The sequence below is a fragment of the Caretta caretta genome, chromosome 6, assembly GCF_965140235.1.
Source record: "Caretta caretta isolate rCarCar2 chromosome 6, rCarCar1.hap1, whole genome shotgun sequence".
Classification (NCBI taxonomy): domain Eukaryota; kingdom Metazoa; phylum Chordata; order Testudines; family Cheloniidae; genus Caretta; species Caretta caretta.
This window is the reverse complement of record NC_134211.1, coordinates 17,548,982-17,565,342: the sequence shown is the minus strand read 5'-3', so window position 1 is coordinate 17,565,342 and position 16,361 is coordinate 17,548,982. Positions and strand designations below refer to the sequence as shown.

The 16,361-nt window shown below is 41.4% G+C and overlaps 1 protein-coding gene across 3 annotated transcripts in view; it reads right to left on the bottom strand.

Moving 5' to 3' along the window:
* The window catches only part of PTDSS2 (phosphatidylserine synthase 2), a 72,621-nt gene that overhangs the window by 26,249 nt on the left and 30,011 nt on the right, over positions 1-16,361 (bottom strand). For all 3 annotated transcript variants that reach the window (XR_007357191.2, XM_075129294.1, XM_048853833.2), the window contains exons 3-4: positions 12,026-12,108; positions 2,768-2,835 (exon numbers count right to left, since the gene is read on the bottom strand). Coding sequence is in view for 2 of the 3 variants with exons in the window: in XM_075129294.1 (XP_074985395.1) it covers positions 2,768-2,835; positions 12,026-12,108 (151 nt within the window). In the remaining variant the exon portion in view is untranslated. The remainder of the gene's footprint in view (positions 1-2,767; positions 2,836-12,025; positions 12,109-16,361) is intronic.

Here is a 16,361-nt window from a genome sequence, read left to right as displayed (position 1 = left end):
CTAACAGAGTAAGATCGCAAGTTACAGAAAGTGATCAGAATAGAATGGCTTGTCAGTCTAACATTCCCCTCTGGGCTGAACTATCATCACGTGCATTTCCGGGGGGGAGGAAGGGAGGGGTGTTCAGTTTTTGTGGGTGGGAGGTGTGACACCACACCCCATATTCATCATAGTGGTATGGTTATAATAGGATTATGACAATTATCAGGCATTTCGCACAAGATATGTCTGGTCAGGTGTCTATGGAAAAGTTATGATTTGCTGAATATGATTACCCTATTCATATGCATATATCGTTTTTGTATCTGAAGTTATGAATATAGACTACGTATCTGTATTTCAAATCTGCTTACTCTGGAAAACATCCACAGCTAGCCTTTCAGGTACAACAGTGATGAAGCTAGACAGTGCTAATGGCCCACCAACAAAGACAATGGACCATGGAAGAGCTCAGCCTTCCTGTAAACCTTTCAGCCAGCCTGTAAATAATGGCTGCTATGACTCAGCAGGATATTCAAGGGCATGTGACCAGACCCCATGACACTGAACTCCATTTTGGTACCTGTATTTTTCCCACAAACTGGACAGGGAACTGAGTTTGGAACAAAGGGTTCCTGCCATATGGAAAAACTATATAAGGCAGGGAGTGACATCATCTCGTGGCCTCCCTACCCACACAGGAGAACTCCTGGAAACACCTGAGGAACAAAGACTGAACTGGGGGAAGTGCTGGTCCCAGGCTAAAGGAATTTCTAGCCTGTGTATGGAAACTTGACTGCCTGTATCAACAGTCAGGGCGAGACATTACCGATTCAAAGCCTATCTAGTATTTTAGGTTTAGTTTGCGTTTTTTTGCTTAAATTTCCTACGTAACCTGCTTTGATCTGTTTGCTATCACTTATAATTAGTGCAGCGGGGCACAGCGGTTCCCACGGCTCCCAGACTGCATCCTAGGGGCAATAACCTATCACGGGGTGGGGGGGGGGGGGGATGCAAATTGAATAAGACTGAAAAAATAGATATTCATGATATCAAGCTGGGAGGGGTTGCAAGTATTTTGGAGGATAAGATTAAAACTCAAAAATGATCTGAACAAACTGGAGAAATGGTCTGAAGTAAACGGGATGAAATTCAATAAGGACAAATGCAAAGTACTCCACTTAGGAAGAAACAATCAATCAGTTGCACACATACAAAATGGGAAATGACTGCCTAGGAAGCAGTATTGCTAAAAACGATCTGGGGGTCATAGTAGATCACAAGTTAAATATGAATCAACAGTGTAATGCTGTTGCAAAAAAAAAAAGCAAACATAATTCTGGGATGTATTAGCAGGAGTGTTGTAAGCAAGACCCAAGAAGTAATTCTGCTCTACTCTGTACTGATTAGGCTCAAATGGAGTACTGCGTCCAGTTCCGGGCGCCACATTTCAGGGAAGATGTGGACAAATTGGGGAAAGTACAGAAAAGAGCAACAAAAATTATTAAAGGTCTAGAAAATGTGACTTATGAGGGAAGACTGAAAAAACTGGGTGTGTTTAGTCTGGAGAAGAGAAAACAGGGGACATAACAGTTTTCAAGTACATAAAAGGCTGTTATAAGGAGGCGGGAGAAAAATTGTTCTCCTTATCCTCTGATAAGACAAGAAGCAATGGGCTTAAATTGCAGCAAGGGAAGTTTGGACATTAGGAAAAGTTTCCTAACCATCAGGGTGGTTAAGCACCAGAATTAATTGCCTAGGGAGGTTATGGAATCTCCATCACTGGAAATTTTTAAGAGGTTAGACAAACACCTGTCAGGGATGGTCTAGATAATACTCAGTCCTGCCATGAGTGCTGGGGACAGGACTAGATGACCTCTCAAGGTCCCTTCCAGGCCTATGATTCTATGAGTCATCAGCAAATTAATTACATGTGTTGGGGATTGTCTGATGATACATGAATTCCTCTTTCTACTAATGACTTTCCTTTAGTCTCCTTAAGACTTAAAGCACTCACACCTAATTTGCAGTTGCTCCTTACAACAGTAGACGTACATATTAGGTATTTTTAATGGAAGAAATATTTCCTTAGCAACTTCCATCCAAGATACACAATGTGCTTCACAAATATTAAGCCTTGTGAGGCAGTTAATTTTCTTGTCAATTTTACAGAGGAGTAAACTGAGACCTAAACATGACTTAAGTCTGTGGTAGTGGAAAAAATAAAAGCAAGGGTATGTCTACACTGAACACTAAGCCCAGGCTCCAATTCAGACCTGCTAGGAGGTGGGGTCAGAGCCCAAGTCCAACTGGGAATCAGGTCTTGAGCTGTGCGAACGCAGCTGTGCGAGCTGCAGACCTGAGTCGGGACGTCTGTGCAGTGCAGAATGGCTGCGTTAGCACAGCTGAGAGACCTGGGTCCACAAATTGTAACCTAGTTTACAATGCAGCATGCTCAAGCAAGGGCTTGGAAACACTGAGTCTGCCGGCCCAGGCCCCACAGACCTTGACTTAACATGCAGTACAGACATACCCCAAGCGTACTGTCTCCTAGTCATCTGATGCAGCCACCAGAGAACAATGCCTCCCTCCCCACCATCTCTGGCTAAAGGAAGCAGCATCTTGATGAGGCTTTCAACTAGCCTAGGGTTTGTAGTACATGCTATGGAGAAATGGGAAAGGGGTATATTTAAATAGTTTTACCACCTTGCCTCCATACCAGCAAAGAACTTTCATATCCAGAGCAAGACCCCAGTTGTTATTAAGAGTCAATTCTTAAGTTCCTTACCTGGAAGAGTATAAAGATGAGGAAGAGCTCATATACAACGCTGACACAGAGCCAAAACCTCCAGTAAGCTACAGAAACAAACAGGAGGTTAGCAAGGCTTCTGGCAAAATCTCAGTTGGCAATTCGTTTATCAGTAGCATGATTAGAAAACACTTTCACACAGAGCACCTGTCATAAATATAAAGGGAAGGGTAACCACCTTTCTGTATACAGTGCTATAAAATCCTTCCTGGCCAGAGGCAAAACCCTTTTACCAGAGGTAAAAGGTTAAGAAGCTAAGATAACATCACTGGCACCTGACCCAAAATGACCAATGAGGGGACAAGATACTTTCAAATCTGGAGGGGGGGATGACAAAGGGTTTGTCTGTCTGTGTGATGCTTTTGCTGGAAACAGATCAGGAATGCAGCCTTACAACTCCTGTTAAATTAGTAAGTAATCTAGCCAGAAATGCATTAGATTTCCTTTTGTTTAATGGCTGGTAAAATAAGCTGTGCTGGATGGAATGTATATTCCTGTTTTTGTGTCTTTTTGTAACTTAAGGTTTTGCTTAGAGGGATTCTCTATGTTTTGAATCTGATTACCCTGTAAGGTATTTACCATCCTGATTTTACAGAGGTGATTCTTTTACCTTTTCTTAATTAAAATTCTTCTTTTAAGAACCTGATTGCTTTTTCATTGTTCTTAAGATCCAAGGGTTTGGGTCTGTGTTCACCTGTACCAGTTGGTGAGGATTCTTATCCAGCCTTCCCCAGGAAAGGGGGTGTAGAGCTTGGGGGGATATTTTGGGGGAAGATGTCTCCAAGTGGGCTCTTTCTCTGTTCTTTGTTTAAAACACTTGGTGGTGGCAGCATACGGTTCAAGGACAAGGCAAAGTTTGTTCCTTGGGGAAGTTTTTAACCTAAGCTGGTAAGAATAAGCTTAGGAGGTCTTTCATGCAGGTCCCCACATCTGTACCCTAGAGTTCAGAGTGGGGAAGGAACCTTGACAGCATCCCTTCTGCTCCCCCACTAAGAAATACTAATGCACAACAGTGAAGTAAGGAGCTCCACCAATAAGCTTCCCAAATGGTGCAAGTCTATTCAGGCAACATTCAAACAGCCCATTAAATCAATCCACTTGCAAAACTTGTGCGATTCCTATTCAGCTCCCAGAGCCATTGATATGCAAGATAATTCTCTTCTACATATTTTCATAGGGGTCCACAAGAATGCATCAGAATTCAGCAAGCTTTTAACACGCATGTTGAAGAGATAAAGCAAAAAAAAAAAGCTGAATTACATATCTCTTGCATGACTTTCCCCATGAAAGATTTCTCAAGTTCCCCACCATACTTTATAATGACTCCTTAAAGCAAATCTGTTGCTTATTGAACTAATCCCATCTCCTTCCCCACTGCCTGATGTTACTTGACTCTTCAGCTTTACTTTTTACCCTATGCCTAGTTCAGCTTGGCAGACTTTTTTTGGATACCAAAAATTGGCATCCCATTGCAGTCCCAATTCTTTAAGGTCACTAAGCAATATTGCTGTTTTCATTTTTAGAAGCTTATCTTCCTCTGTGTGGAATGCTGCGTTATCTTAAAGGTGAGCAGATGGCATTTTTCAAAGTTTACTATCAAAACGGTATTACAAGGAGGTTAAAAAAAAGAAAAAAAAAGCAAAGGGTTTTACAGTAACTACATGACAAGATCTATAGAGACCACGCAAACTATTGGAAGTTAGCTAACCTGTCTGAGAATGAGGTCTTAACCTCAGACAACATGTTTTTATAAAATATTGTGATGCTGTAGGATGGAAGATGTCCATTTGTATCATTGTTGCTACCACTGTTATACAAAGCATATCGTGTAAGGTGTCAATGGAAAGGTTACAATCTGTCAAGTATGATTATCCTAGTTAAATCCATGTATCACCACTCTATCTCAAGTTCTGAATATTGGCTATGTATTTGCATTTCAAATGGGTTTGTTCTTTAAGGTACTTTACAACTACTCTTGCCAGCCCATTGTGAATGGACTATTCAAGCTTGATGGGCCATTAAGAATCAACTCTCCAGATAGCTCTTCCTGAGGATGCCTCAGACAGCAAAGAGCCAATGGCCACCACTGTGATTCAGCAAAACATGTAAGGGTATGTGATGTGGACATGTGAGCCCTGACTCCATCTTTGTCAGTATCTTTCCATACACAAGGTCTATAAGCATTGTTTGGGACAGTAACTTTCCATGCACATGGCAGGGGATATAAAAGAAACCCGAGTTATCTCCGTTTTGCCTCACTTCTCCTCCAATTCTCTGGGCTGCCAACTAAAAGGAGTATTTTGAACAATGGGCTGAGGATCTTCCAATCTTTGGACATTACCAGAGACTTTTTACAAGCTAGCAGATTATTCCATCACTGCTACAAAGCTGATTTAAGGACTTTGCAATCATTTGTAAGTATATGATTTAGCCATTTATAGTCCATTCTTTTCTTAATAAATTCTTAGTTTACTAAGAATTAGCTGACAGCATGATATTTGGGTAAGATCTGAAATATATACTGACCTAGGGGTAAGTGTCTGATCCTTGGGGATTGGTAGAACCTGACATAGTGAATTGGGTTTTCAGTAACCTCTCACTACATTATATCAGGTTTCAGAGTAACAGCCGTGTTAGTCTGTATTCGCAAAAAGAAAAGGAGTACTTGTGGCACCTTAGAGACTAACCAATTTATTTGAGCATGAGCTTTCGTGAGCTACAGCTCACTTCATCGGATGCATACCGTGGAAACTGCAGCAGACTTTATATATACACAGAGAATATGAAACAATACCTCCTCCCACCCCACTGTCCTGCTGGTAATAGCTTATCTAAAGTGATCATCAGGTGGGCCATTTCCAGCACAAATCCAGGTTTTCTCACCCTCCACCCCCCCACACAAATTCACTCTCCTGCTGGTGCTAGCCCATCCAAAGTGACAACTCTTTACATAATCAAGTCGGGCTATTTCCTGCACAAATCCAGGTTCTCTCACATCCCCCCACCCCCATACACACACAAACTCCCTCTCCTGCTGGTAATGATTTGTGCTGGAAATGGCCCACCTGATGATCACTTTAGATAAGCTATTACCAGCAGGACAGTGGGGTGGGAGGAGGTATTGTTTCATATTCTCTGTGTATATATAAAGTCTGCTGCAGTTTCCACGTTATGCATCCGATGAAGTGAGCTGTAGCTCACGAAAGCTCATGCTCAAATAAATTGGTTAGTCTCTAAGGTGCCACAAGTACTCCTTTTCTTTTTACATTATATCAGTTTGTCTGGAAGGGAACAAAGTACTGGAATGCCTAAAGAGACTGCATTTGGCTCCTTGTTAACCGATGTGGTGTTACAGAAGCTCGTTACTAGTTTGATCAATATAATTATAGAATAAACCACCAGGTTTTGGGATGTGCCTGCCCTGTTTCTTGAAGTCTGCCCTTAGGGTGGAACTCTCAATGTGGTCCATTCAAGGCACCTGGTCACAACTGTTCCTTTGTGTTCCACCCCCCTGGTGTCCCTTCCACCAATAGTCACCTTCCCACAACCAGTATGAGGTTGAGTCCCACCCAAGCAAAAAAGTACACAAATAAAAGACAGGTTTCAGAGTAGCAGCCATGTTGGTCTGTATTCGCAAAAAGAAAAGGAGTACTTGTGGCACCTTAGAGACTAAAATTTATTTGAGGATAAGCTTTCGTGAGCTACAGCTCACTTCATCGGATGCATTCAGCGGAACATACAGTGGGGAGATTTATATACATAGAGAACATGAAACAATGGGTGTTCACTCTCCTTACAGTGTGTATGGTAACACCCATTGTTTCATGTTCTCTATGTATATAAATCTCCCCACTGTATGTTCCGCTGAATGCATCCGATGAAGTGAGCTGTAGCTCACGAAAGCTTATCCTCAAATAAATTTTAGTCTCTAAGGTGCCACAAGTACTCCTTTTCTTTTTACAAATAAAAGAGTATCTTTGGCACTTCTGGCTCCCTGCTCTGCCAATCCCACCTCTGACTTCAAATCCTTAACACTCCAACAATAGGCCCTTCTGCCTCCCATGGATCCAACCTTTGTGGGTCTCCGGGCCACCTCTCAGGACCTGGATCCTATCCTAATTCATCCCTCTTTTCTCAACATCTACACAAGTGAAATTTAGGAGACAGAAATGGGGCACAAAGAGATTGATGCCCCAAACTGTTTTTATTACATGTTTGTATAGTGCCTAGCACAATGGGATCCTGGTACATGATTAGGGCTCCTAGGTGTCATTGCAATACAAATAATAAAATCAAAACCCTGGATTGGAATGTCAACTCCCTCCAATGAGCAGAGCCAGACATCTTGAACCTAAACACTTGGGAGCTTGCAATCTGTATGTGAACTCTCCCATATGTCAAGAGTTTAGATTAGGAGCATTAGAAAGTTCCATGCTGTGAACTATGATTCAGAGTTTTGGCTCAGCCCACCTCTATGGTGAAGCATCCATTAGAGGAGATAAACACCTCAGGGTAAACTCCAAGTAGTATGTGACCAATTCATCTAACCATGTCCACTGGTTTACATAATGGGGAGCAGTTTAAAGAACTTTTGATTTGGGATCAGATAAGACCCATGTCCTCCAATCAGTAATCATTCCTGGGAGATTTTCTTGATAGCTGTTTATACAATGTGCCAGCTCTCTCAAGAAGCCTACCTGTCCAGGGATACACCTGGATATTTGGCCTGACTGGTTCTGGGCAAACAGGACTCTCTACAAGAGAATCAGCATTCAAATGGTCAAGTGGAAAGAATTAGCTGTTGCGTGTCTGAGACATCATTTCCCCAACTTCCGCTAGTTTTTTGCATGGTTAGTCCTTAGTTCTAGTGAAGACAGGTAAACAATATTACAAATCAGACATTAAAAACCCTATGTAAAAAGGAAACCAGGAGGAACTTTGACACAAGTACACACATTTTGTATAAGAGTTGCTCATCAGTGCTTCACTGGACAATGATTGGATTTTTAGAAGAACACACGCTATTATTTTAAACAGGATTACATGTACTTTGCAAATCAATAAGGAAAAAATATCAAATATTAGTCCTGTTTTTTAAGACTGAATTGAGCAAAGAAAATCTATCACAGGGCTAAAAAAAGTTTCTTTTCTAACAGACTGCTCCTAACACCATCTTAAAAATAGCTTCAGATGTGAGAGGTTGTGATCATTTTCAGCAAAACTGCCAAATAAATCTCATCAGGATGGCCTACTTTGCACGTTAGGGACAAACAGCAACTCTGATCTGGATAACGGAGTTCAGAGCTTCTACTTTGTAAATTCCAAACTCAGACTGAAGATTAACTTTGGTAGTTTTATTTGCAAGTTTATTAATTTAGAGAGAAAATATGTTCTTGGAATAACCAGCTAAGAAAAAAGCACGCCACAGAAGTAGTGCATACAGATTACCAAACTACCATTTTAATAATGATCACAGGATTTGTCCAAAATTATTCATGTTGCTCTTTTTCCTCAGTCACGCAACACTATGAGAACAACCTTATTAGAGCATCTTCCCTCAAGGAAAAACACTAACATGCAATGTAACTTGTGCAGTGCAAGTTACTTTGTTCTTGCTTATTATCGCTAGTTCTCCTTCAACAGCTGTCGGTGTCCCGTCACTAGTCTGACATTACCAAACGTGATAGCCCTTGGGAAAGGAATAGAGTACCAGAGGTCTATCAAATTTGTGTTTCTGTGCATTAGTAAGCAAGATCAATTCCAGGATAGTTTTTGTGAGGGCTACATCAACAGTTGGCTCCCTTCAATTAATGCCTTCAAATGCTTTCAAGTTAGAAGACTCTCAGATTGAAAGATACCAATTGCAAGTTTTATTCAAAGCACAAAAGCTTTTTGCCTCAAGCACCTAGACTATAAATACCACCCGACCCAATATGGAGTCAGTGTTTTGTCAGAAGCTAGATTTGGATTTTGCTAAATGGGGAGTCTAGGGGAGGGAGATGCTAGTGGAACCAGTCAGGTTACTGTTTTTAAGCTATTTGACAGATTTGTGAAGTATTAAAGGAAGCCTCCTACCTCTTTTTTCCTTCAGTTAATATACATCTCCTGTGAAGACCAGCATAAACCCCTCATGCCCAAGTCAGAAAGTGAGAAATGTCTGGACTGTGATTACTAAGTATGGTTTCCCTTATGGAGTGTCTGCTTCAAGTCCTCATCATACCAATTACAGCTAGACAGCTCTTTGTAAGATTGGTATACAACTAACTCAAAGCCCATACTCATTAGTTATCAAGTGAGATCCTGCAGGGGTCTGTCCTGGGTCCAGTACTATTCAATATTTTCATTAATGACTTGGATAAAGGAGGGGAGAGCATGCTTATAAAATTTACTGATGACACCGGGAGTGCTACCCACTTTGGAAGACAGGATTAGAATTAAAAATGACCTGGACAAATTGAAGGTCAAGACAAAAAAAGCAACAAGATGAAATTTAGTAAAGACAAGTGCAAAGTACTACATTTAGGAAGGAAAAATCAAATGCACAGCTACTAAATGGGGAATAACGGGCTAGGTGGTAGTACTGTTGAAAAGGATTTGCGGGTTATAGCAGATCATAAATTGAACATGAGTGAACAATGTGATGTAGTTGCAGGAGAGGCTAATATTCTGGGGTGCATTAACAGGAGTGTCCTATGTAAGACATGGAAGGTAACTGTTCCGCTCCACTCAGCGCTGGTGAGGTCTCAGCTGGAGTAAGTACTGTGTCCCGTTCTAGGAACTTTAAGAAACCGATGGATAAAGTAGAGAGAGTCCAGAGGAGAGCAACAAAAATGATAAATGGTTTAGAAAACCAGACCGATGTGGAAAGGTTAACAAAGGAAAGAGTATCACAGCTATCTACCTTTCCCAGACCTGAAGTAGAGTGCTGTGGAGCTCAAAAGCTTGTCACTCTCACCAACAGAACTTGCTCCAATAAAATATATTACCTCACCCACCTTGTCTCTCTAATATCCTGGGACAGACACGGCCACACCACCACTGCAAACAGAATACTGAAGAGTTTCATCAATGAGACATTGGGTTACAAGATAACCAGATTTGGGGGAAATGATCTATTAGCAAGATTTAAAACAAAACCTATAAAGGAAGCAGTATGTACCAGCACAACATGCTGTAGCTCTATTGGGATAATGAGACACTTCTCCAGGGATAACAGAACCATGATGTGGAGGTCACTAAAGACTCATTTTCTCATTGACACCCCACCAATAAACTTACCCTTCCACATCCCCCAGTGTATACTCTCTGGTTACAAAGAGCTCCCTGGAGGACTGCAACACCATGCACCTCCATGCCGGCAAGAGCCTCCCCATCCACGAGAAGGCTGGAGGTTAACATGCTCTCCTCCTAAAGGAACACCCAGGTACCTCCAGCAGGCCCTAGAGTTCATGCTCTGCTGGGGAACTAGCCTAGAACAAGATAACCACTCATTCATAAAATGGTCCTTTTTATCTCCTCTAAGCGCATCAGGAGGCAGCCTATTTTTGAAATCCAGATATGAGTGTAAACATTTAATGCAACTAAGACGTTAACACATTCAGGTTACAATACTATAACATGTTTTTAGACAGACCACTTGGAGAAGGAACATGCATAGAGAAAAGAATGCTCAACAGCTCTAGTAAAACTAGCTCTAGCTGAGAGCATAAAAGCTTCTTTGTGATATGCAGAGCATAATCTGTGTAAATTATGCTACTCAGGCCTTATCTTGACTTTGAGCGTGCTCCCTGGGCTGTTGAACAATTAGTCTGGATTTTAGTATGACCATTGTTCAAATGATGAAATTCACACAGAAGCTTCCTTAACCACCCTGTTTCATAGATCTTTCACCAGAATCAAAACGACAAGCTTCAGTATAAAACTCTCCTGCTTTCAACAGTCTATAGTTTATAAAAGGTAGAAGACATTTCTAGATGCTTTAGAGCTGAAAACTGTATGGAGCGTATGTCCAAGAACATCTCTGAAGTCCTTAAAGGCAACAAGATCTTTCATAAACAGAATAAAAAAAATAAAGAATTGCCATGTAGTAGGCTGCCTAGAAAGTGGGGTTTTAAACTTAACACAGTTCAGGTTTACTGCTGTATTTCTTCAATTGTCTCTTTGCAGAAGACAACCTTCAACTTTAGGTCTCCAAGGTTTCTTTTTAATCTGCCTACCATTTCTTGGAAAAACAGGATTCTCAACATGAAAGGTTAGGATGAAATAATGAGAAATGCTTCGGTTTCAGTTTTCTCTAAGTGTTTGCAGAACTTGGGGCCTATATTCAAGTTTAATACGCAAGTCTATATAACAGTCCCCATTCTTATAAACCATCATTACCAATACGTAAAGATAGCCAGGAAAAAGAATCAGCAGCAAGAAGTTTGATTACTTCTACAGTTCACCAGACTCAACACATAGAAGTTTTATGTTGCTGTTTTATAAAGACTCCCTGAAGTCTTACAGCACAAACTTAATCAATGGTGCAGAAATCTTGCACACAAAGTAGAATAAAGGCCCTCTTGTAATTTGTCAGATTACTTGTAACAGCGGTTCCATAACCAAGTGAGTTGTTTACATCTGTATCAATTAAGGAGCAGAAGTCCAGTCCAGTTACATACCAAAATGGAATTGTATAGGTAAGGTGGAGCTGAGGTTTAAGGAATGATTTGATTAGCTTCTCCAAACTGGGGACCATGTGAGCCTTTTTGCTAGCAATATGAAATGCAGACCAGGGACAGCTGGGTAAATCCCATACAATTAGCTGATTTAAAAAAAGCAGATTGCATGCATAATATGTACTGTTTAGAGTAATTGTTATTACCCTTGGTTAGGGGGTTGTTTTCAGACAACAGAAAGAGGGAATGTTTAGGGCTGCTATCTGACAAGGATCTCAAATTCCTTTTAAGTGTCCAAATGATAAATAGGGGAAGAAGTCTTGGAAATACCTGTTGGATAAATGAGAGATCTTACAGTATAAGGCAGAAACTGTGGGTTTAAGATTACTGAGTAGTTGTATCACAATGTTAATGAACTTACATTGCATATAAAGGAAGTGTGCTATAAAACAAAAGTTATGAATGCTAACATTTACATCCAATTATATAAACTTAGAGGCTATTTATGAAATGGTAAAATTACTTCTACAGAGTTAGCAATTTATTAGACACTTGGAAAAAGTTAAATGATTTAAATTACCTGGATGAGGTCTTGAAAATGGTCCATCTTTAGCTTGAGTGACTCCAAAACATAAGAAAACCAAGATACTGGCAACAATACCTCTGAAAATAAAGAACAAACTACTCAATATATATTTGCTTCACCAACCCACTCCAAAAAAGAAAATCATGACAAAAAGAATCTGTTTAAATTCTTAAATGTCTAGAACATCTTGTCTCTTTATACTAGTGTAATTTCCATAGATGAGTTATAATTTCCAGTGAGATGCATGTTTCATCTTTTGCAGTTTTTGTTATAGGAGAAACTGGTACGAACCTGTATATTTAGGTTTTCTAACAGTGCATAATACCTTCCATTATAAAAGATTCACGACCTTTTCTGAAAAGCTCTTAAAACCTCCATAGTTTAAAGGTCTTCGAAATTCAGCAGGGAGAAAGTCCCTGGGCTAGAGAATTGTTTTCTTTGTCCCATTAAATTCCATTCAGGTTTTGCTGAGCTATAAATGGCTGAAAACAACCATTTCCCTTCTCACTTGTGTTGTCTAGGAATATGTTAGCCGAAAATCACTGAACATGAATATTCCAAGACCATGCCCATGCAGCAGCCAAATCAGCAACAGACACTGCACTGGAACACCAGGAAACTGCTGCAGCAGCCACACTGGGGGTTGGGGAAGAGAACCAGGCCAGGCTTCCCCTGACTACCCCATAGACCTGGCATCTAGTCTTAGTGCCCCAATCCCACCTCCCAGACACCAGCTTTCTCCTGCTACCAGCTAGTGTTCGTCTTGTAGTTCAGGTGGTAGACATTTGTGCTCCAACGTGAAGGTTCAGTTTCAAACTCTGCTGATTATTTATGATGGGAGATGGCTACAGTTGTAAAGAACAGAATTGGTTTTTAAAGACTAGGGAACTGCATGCAGGAAGTATTAGAAGGACGTTCTTTAGATTGCAAATGCTTCGAAAGTTAGGAAATACCAGACTTAAGGTTGCTTGTGCTTTGAAAAAAGATGTGAAGATTCACTAAATGGTCAAATTGAGACTCCAGTGTAACCTTTCGTAATGCTTGTATTCTTGCCTATCCAGGCTTCCTAATATATTTCTTCTACAACGTAAATTAAATACAAGCCTGCTTTTTTAATTAAAAAGAATGAATGACTACTATAACACCAGACTCCCTGTCTCACCTACCATCCTTGTAACAGATGGCACACCATGCTGATCTAGTACTCAGATCTCTGAACATGAAGTGACTCATGGGCATGGACAAGGGGTCTGAGGCAAGGCTGTTTGTGAAATTTTCACTACATTTATTTGAAGACCTGCAAAGCTATTACAACGTCAAGATACTGGTATCTGTGGAATTTTAACTTATTCCCAAACTTTCAACTCTTGTACATTTAATATTGTTTGAGTGCAACTTGTGTAAGTTTCACCTCATGTAGCAGCCTTAACTTAAAATGCTGTTCTCCTTGAAACTATGGAATAATGGCACCTTCTCCCTCTTCACCTGTTGCCCCAAATGGTTAAAACAAAACCCAAAAACAAAAAGCCACCTTAAGAGCTAGAGGTCTGCCCGTTTTGTACTAGAATGCTAATATCTTCAAGAGTTACCATCTGTGCAGGATGGTATATTTATCTGAAGGTATCAGATAACTTGTTTTTTGAGAGAAAAAATTAGATGTAATTATCTATTGGCTTGTCACCTTACGTCTATCTACCTAGGAATATGTCCTGGTGCTGAGGACATCAGCAACAGATACAACGGGTATTGAAAGATTTTTAACTACTTTAAAGTAAATGGGAGGAAATAGTTTAATGCCATCACAGAAAGCATGATCAAGACCTGGTGAAAGCACTTTAAATACTCTGTGCACACAACTTGTTACTGAGTTCAGGCAGTTTTTAAAAACAGAAGTAGCTGGGGTAGGCTGAGGTTTAATCAATCAATTGCTATCACATGAACTAAGGATGGAATATTTGCTTAGGCAGAGTTCCAATTTGGGCTGAAGCAGTGGTAAAAGGACTAGAATTGTAAGCTCTAGCACAAGTTGAAAAGTAGACATTTTAGAAAAAGACTTAGAATTGTGCATTTGGAGGTTTAGCACAGCTTTGATACATTATAACAACTAATATAATTGCCAGTTTGTGATTTTGCTCAAGAATTACTGAAAGTTCCACACTACAAAATAAGTACCTTAAAACATTTCTTCAACAGGATAGTCAAAGTTGTGGCTCTCCCAATATAAAGCCTACAAAGAGGCTGGTTTTGTTTGTGGGAGATGGGGAATTATTTGAGGCTGGTCCTGCTTCTATATTCAGGCATTTGGTTACCGGCCAGCATCCTGTCCACACGTGACTGAACTCTGTATGAAAACTACATAAATAATGTACTAATATAGTTTAAAAAGTTAGTATGCATGAGGCAGCCATATTTGGCTGTTTTTCAGTAATAAAATATTTTTCAATCATGGCTCCTTCAGAAGAGCAGCTGGGGCCCAAGAACTCGGATTGACTACTAGCAAGTCTTGTCTTAATGTTGGTTGTTTTTTTTTAAAAAAAGGCAATGTGTTTAAATGGCTAAGGATGGAAGTTTTACCATCAAAACGAATAATGACAACCAAGTTTTAGCAGGATTAATTGACAGTCTTCAAGGTGTTGATAAATGCATTGACACAACAAGTATATATTAGGGTTACACAGTAAAATTAGCTAATAAATGAAACTGTTGACACAGCAGATAGGTTCCACCAAGCTTTCCAAAAGGTGAAGAAAGCAATTACAATTTGTAGCTATTCTCAAAGAATGTAATTAGATTCTTTGTGTATTTGATTTGTTCCCTCCCCCCACCCCCCGCATTTGAAATTATGAAGCTGGCATGTACATCCTTAACAGTGCCTACATTTACATCTAAAATGCTTGCTCTATACTTTTTGTATTATGTACCAATACAAATTTCTTAAATTTATCATCATTTTGCTTAGCCCTGAGCTAAGAGCCCCAAGGCACCATCTTAAGTTTCCATCATGTCATATTATCCTGAATCAATCTCCAAGGGAACCTGCAGTTATACACATTTACATCTATTCTAAAAAACTTAACAGTAGTATCAGCTGGAAATTAATGAAGTAAGTTGAATTTTTGATAATTCCCTTCTGTTTTTAATTAGCTAAAAGGAAGTTATGAAACACCAGCATTTTCCCAAAAACACTCATGTGGCAAAACCACCATCATTCTTCCCAGTGGTGAGATTTATTTTTCAGTTGCCACCATGCTTCGGCCTAATGAGGCAGCCTGAAACCTTCAAGGATATCCCAAGTTTTCACCCGTCTGCATAGTGTCCTTCTGGCTTGTCCTGGAATGAACAAAGGGCTTTACGGGTCTGTTGCACACTCAGTCCCATAGTTGGCTTTGAGAGGCATGGCTAATGTATCTATTTTCTTGGACAGGTAGGCTCAGCCAGGCAGGATCCAAGTGTGGAGGGGTTTAGTGTAGGGGAATCCAGGTGTGGGGTGAGAGGGTTGTGTGTGGGACAATCTGGGTGCAGGAGGCTCAGACGGGGGTCCAGGTGGGGGTGAGGGAAGAGAATCTGGATGTACGTGGACTTGTTGGGGGGTTTCAGGTGCAGAGGCAGTGGGTCTCTGTAGAGAGGTCCAGGTGAAGGTGGTTGAGGCTCAGCAGAGGGGTCGGGGGGGACGACGACTTGGCAGGCAGGTTCAGGGTGCTGAGGGAGTGGGGCTTGGTGGGGTGGGGGGGGTCTGGATGCAGTTGGTTGGGGCTCAGTGGGATTGGGTTCAGGCATGGGGGCCTCATCAGGGTGATCCAGGTGCATAGGGCTCATCAGGGTGGAAGTTTGAGTGTGGGGGGCTTAATGGGGGAGTCTGGGTGCAGGGGCTTGGTGGGGGGGGTCCAGATGCAGGGGGAGGGCCAAGTGCAGGGAGCATTCAGATGCACAGGCGTTGGACATACAGAGGGAGTAGCTCCCAGTATAGTGACCCTTCCCACCCATGCTGAGGATCAATGGAGGCAGGAATCGGGGGGAGGAGAGGGATGCGGAGCTCGGGGAGGTTTCTGGGGGTGGGTCTGACCTGGCCCTGGCCACTCCATGCAAGGGAAGTCTTCTGTGCCTCCTCTCCACCCCCAGCCGGAATTGGCTGCTGAGCCTGGCACAGGTTAGGAGCCACTGGCAGGGACGTCTCCAGCCCTGGGGTGTGGGGAGTGGGGTGTAAGGCTTGGCAGGGTGAAGATCAGGTTCTGGATGCAAGGCCCAGCGGTGGAGTCTTGGTATGGGGGCGGGGCCAGATGCACTGGGGTTGGGCGGACAAGGGTGGGTCTGACCCGGCATCGGTTGGGGC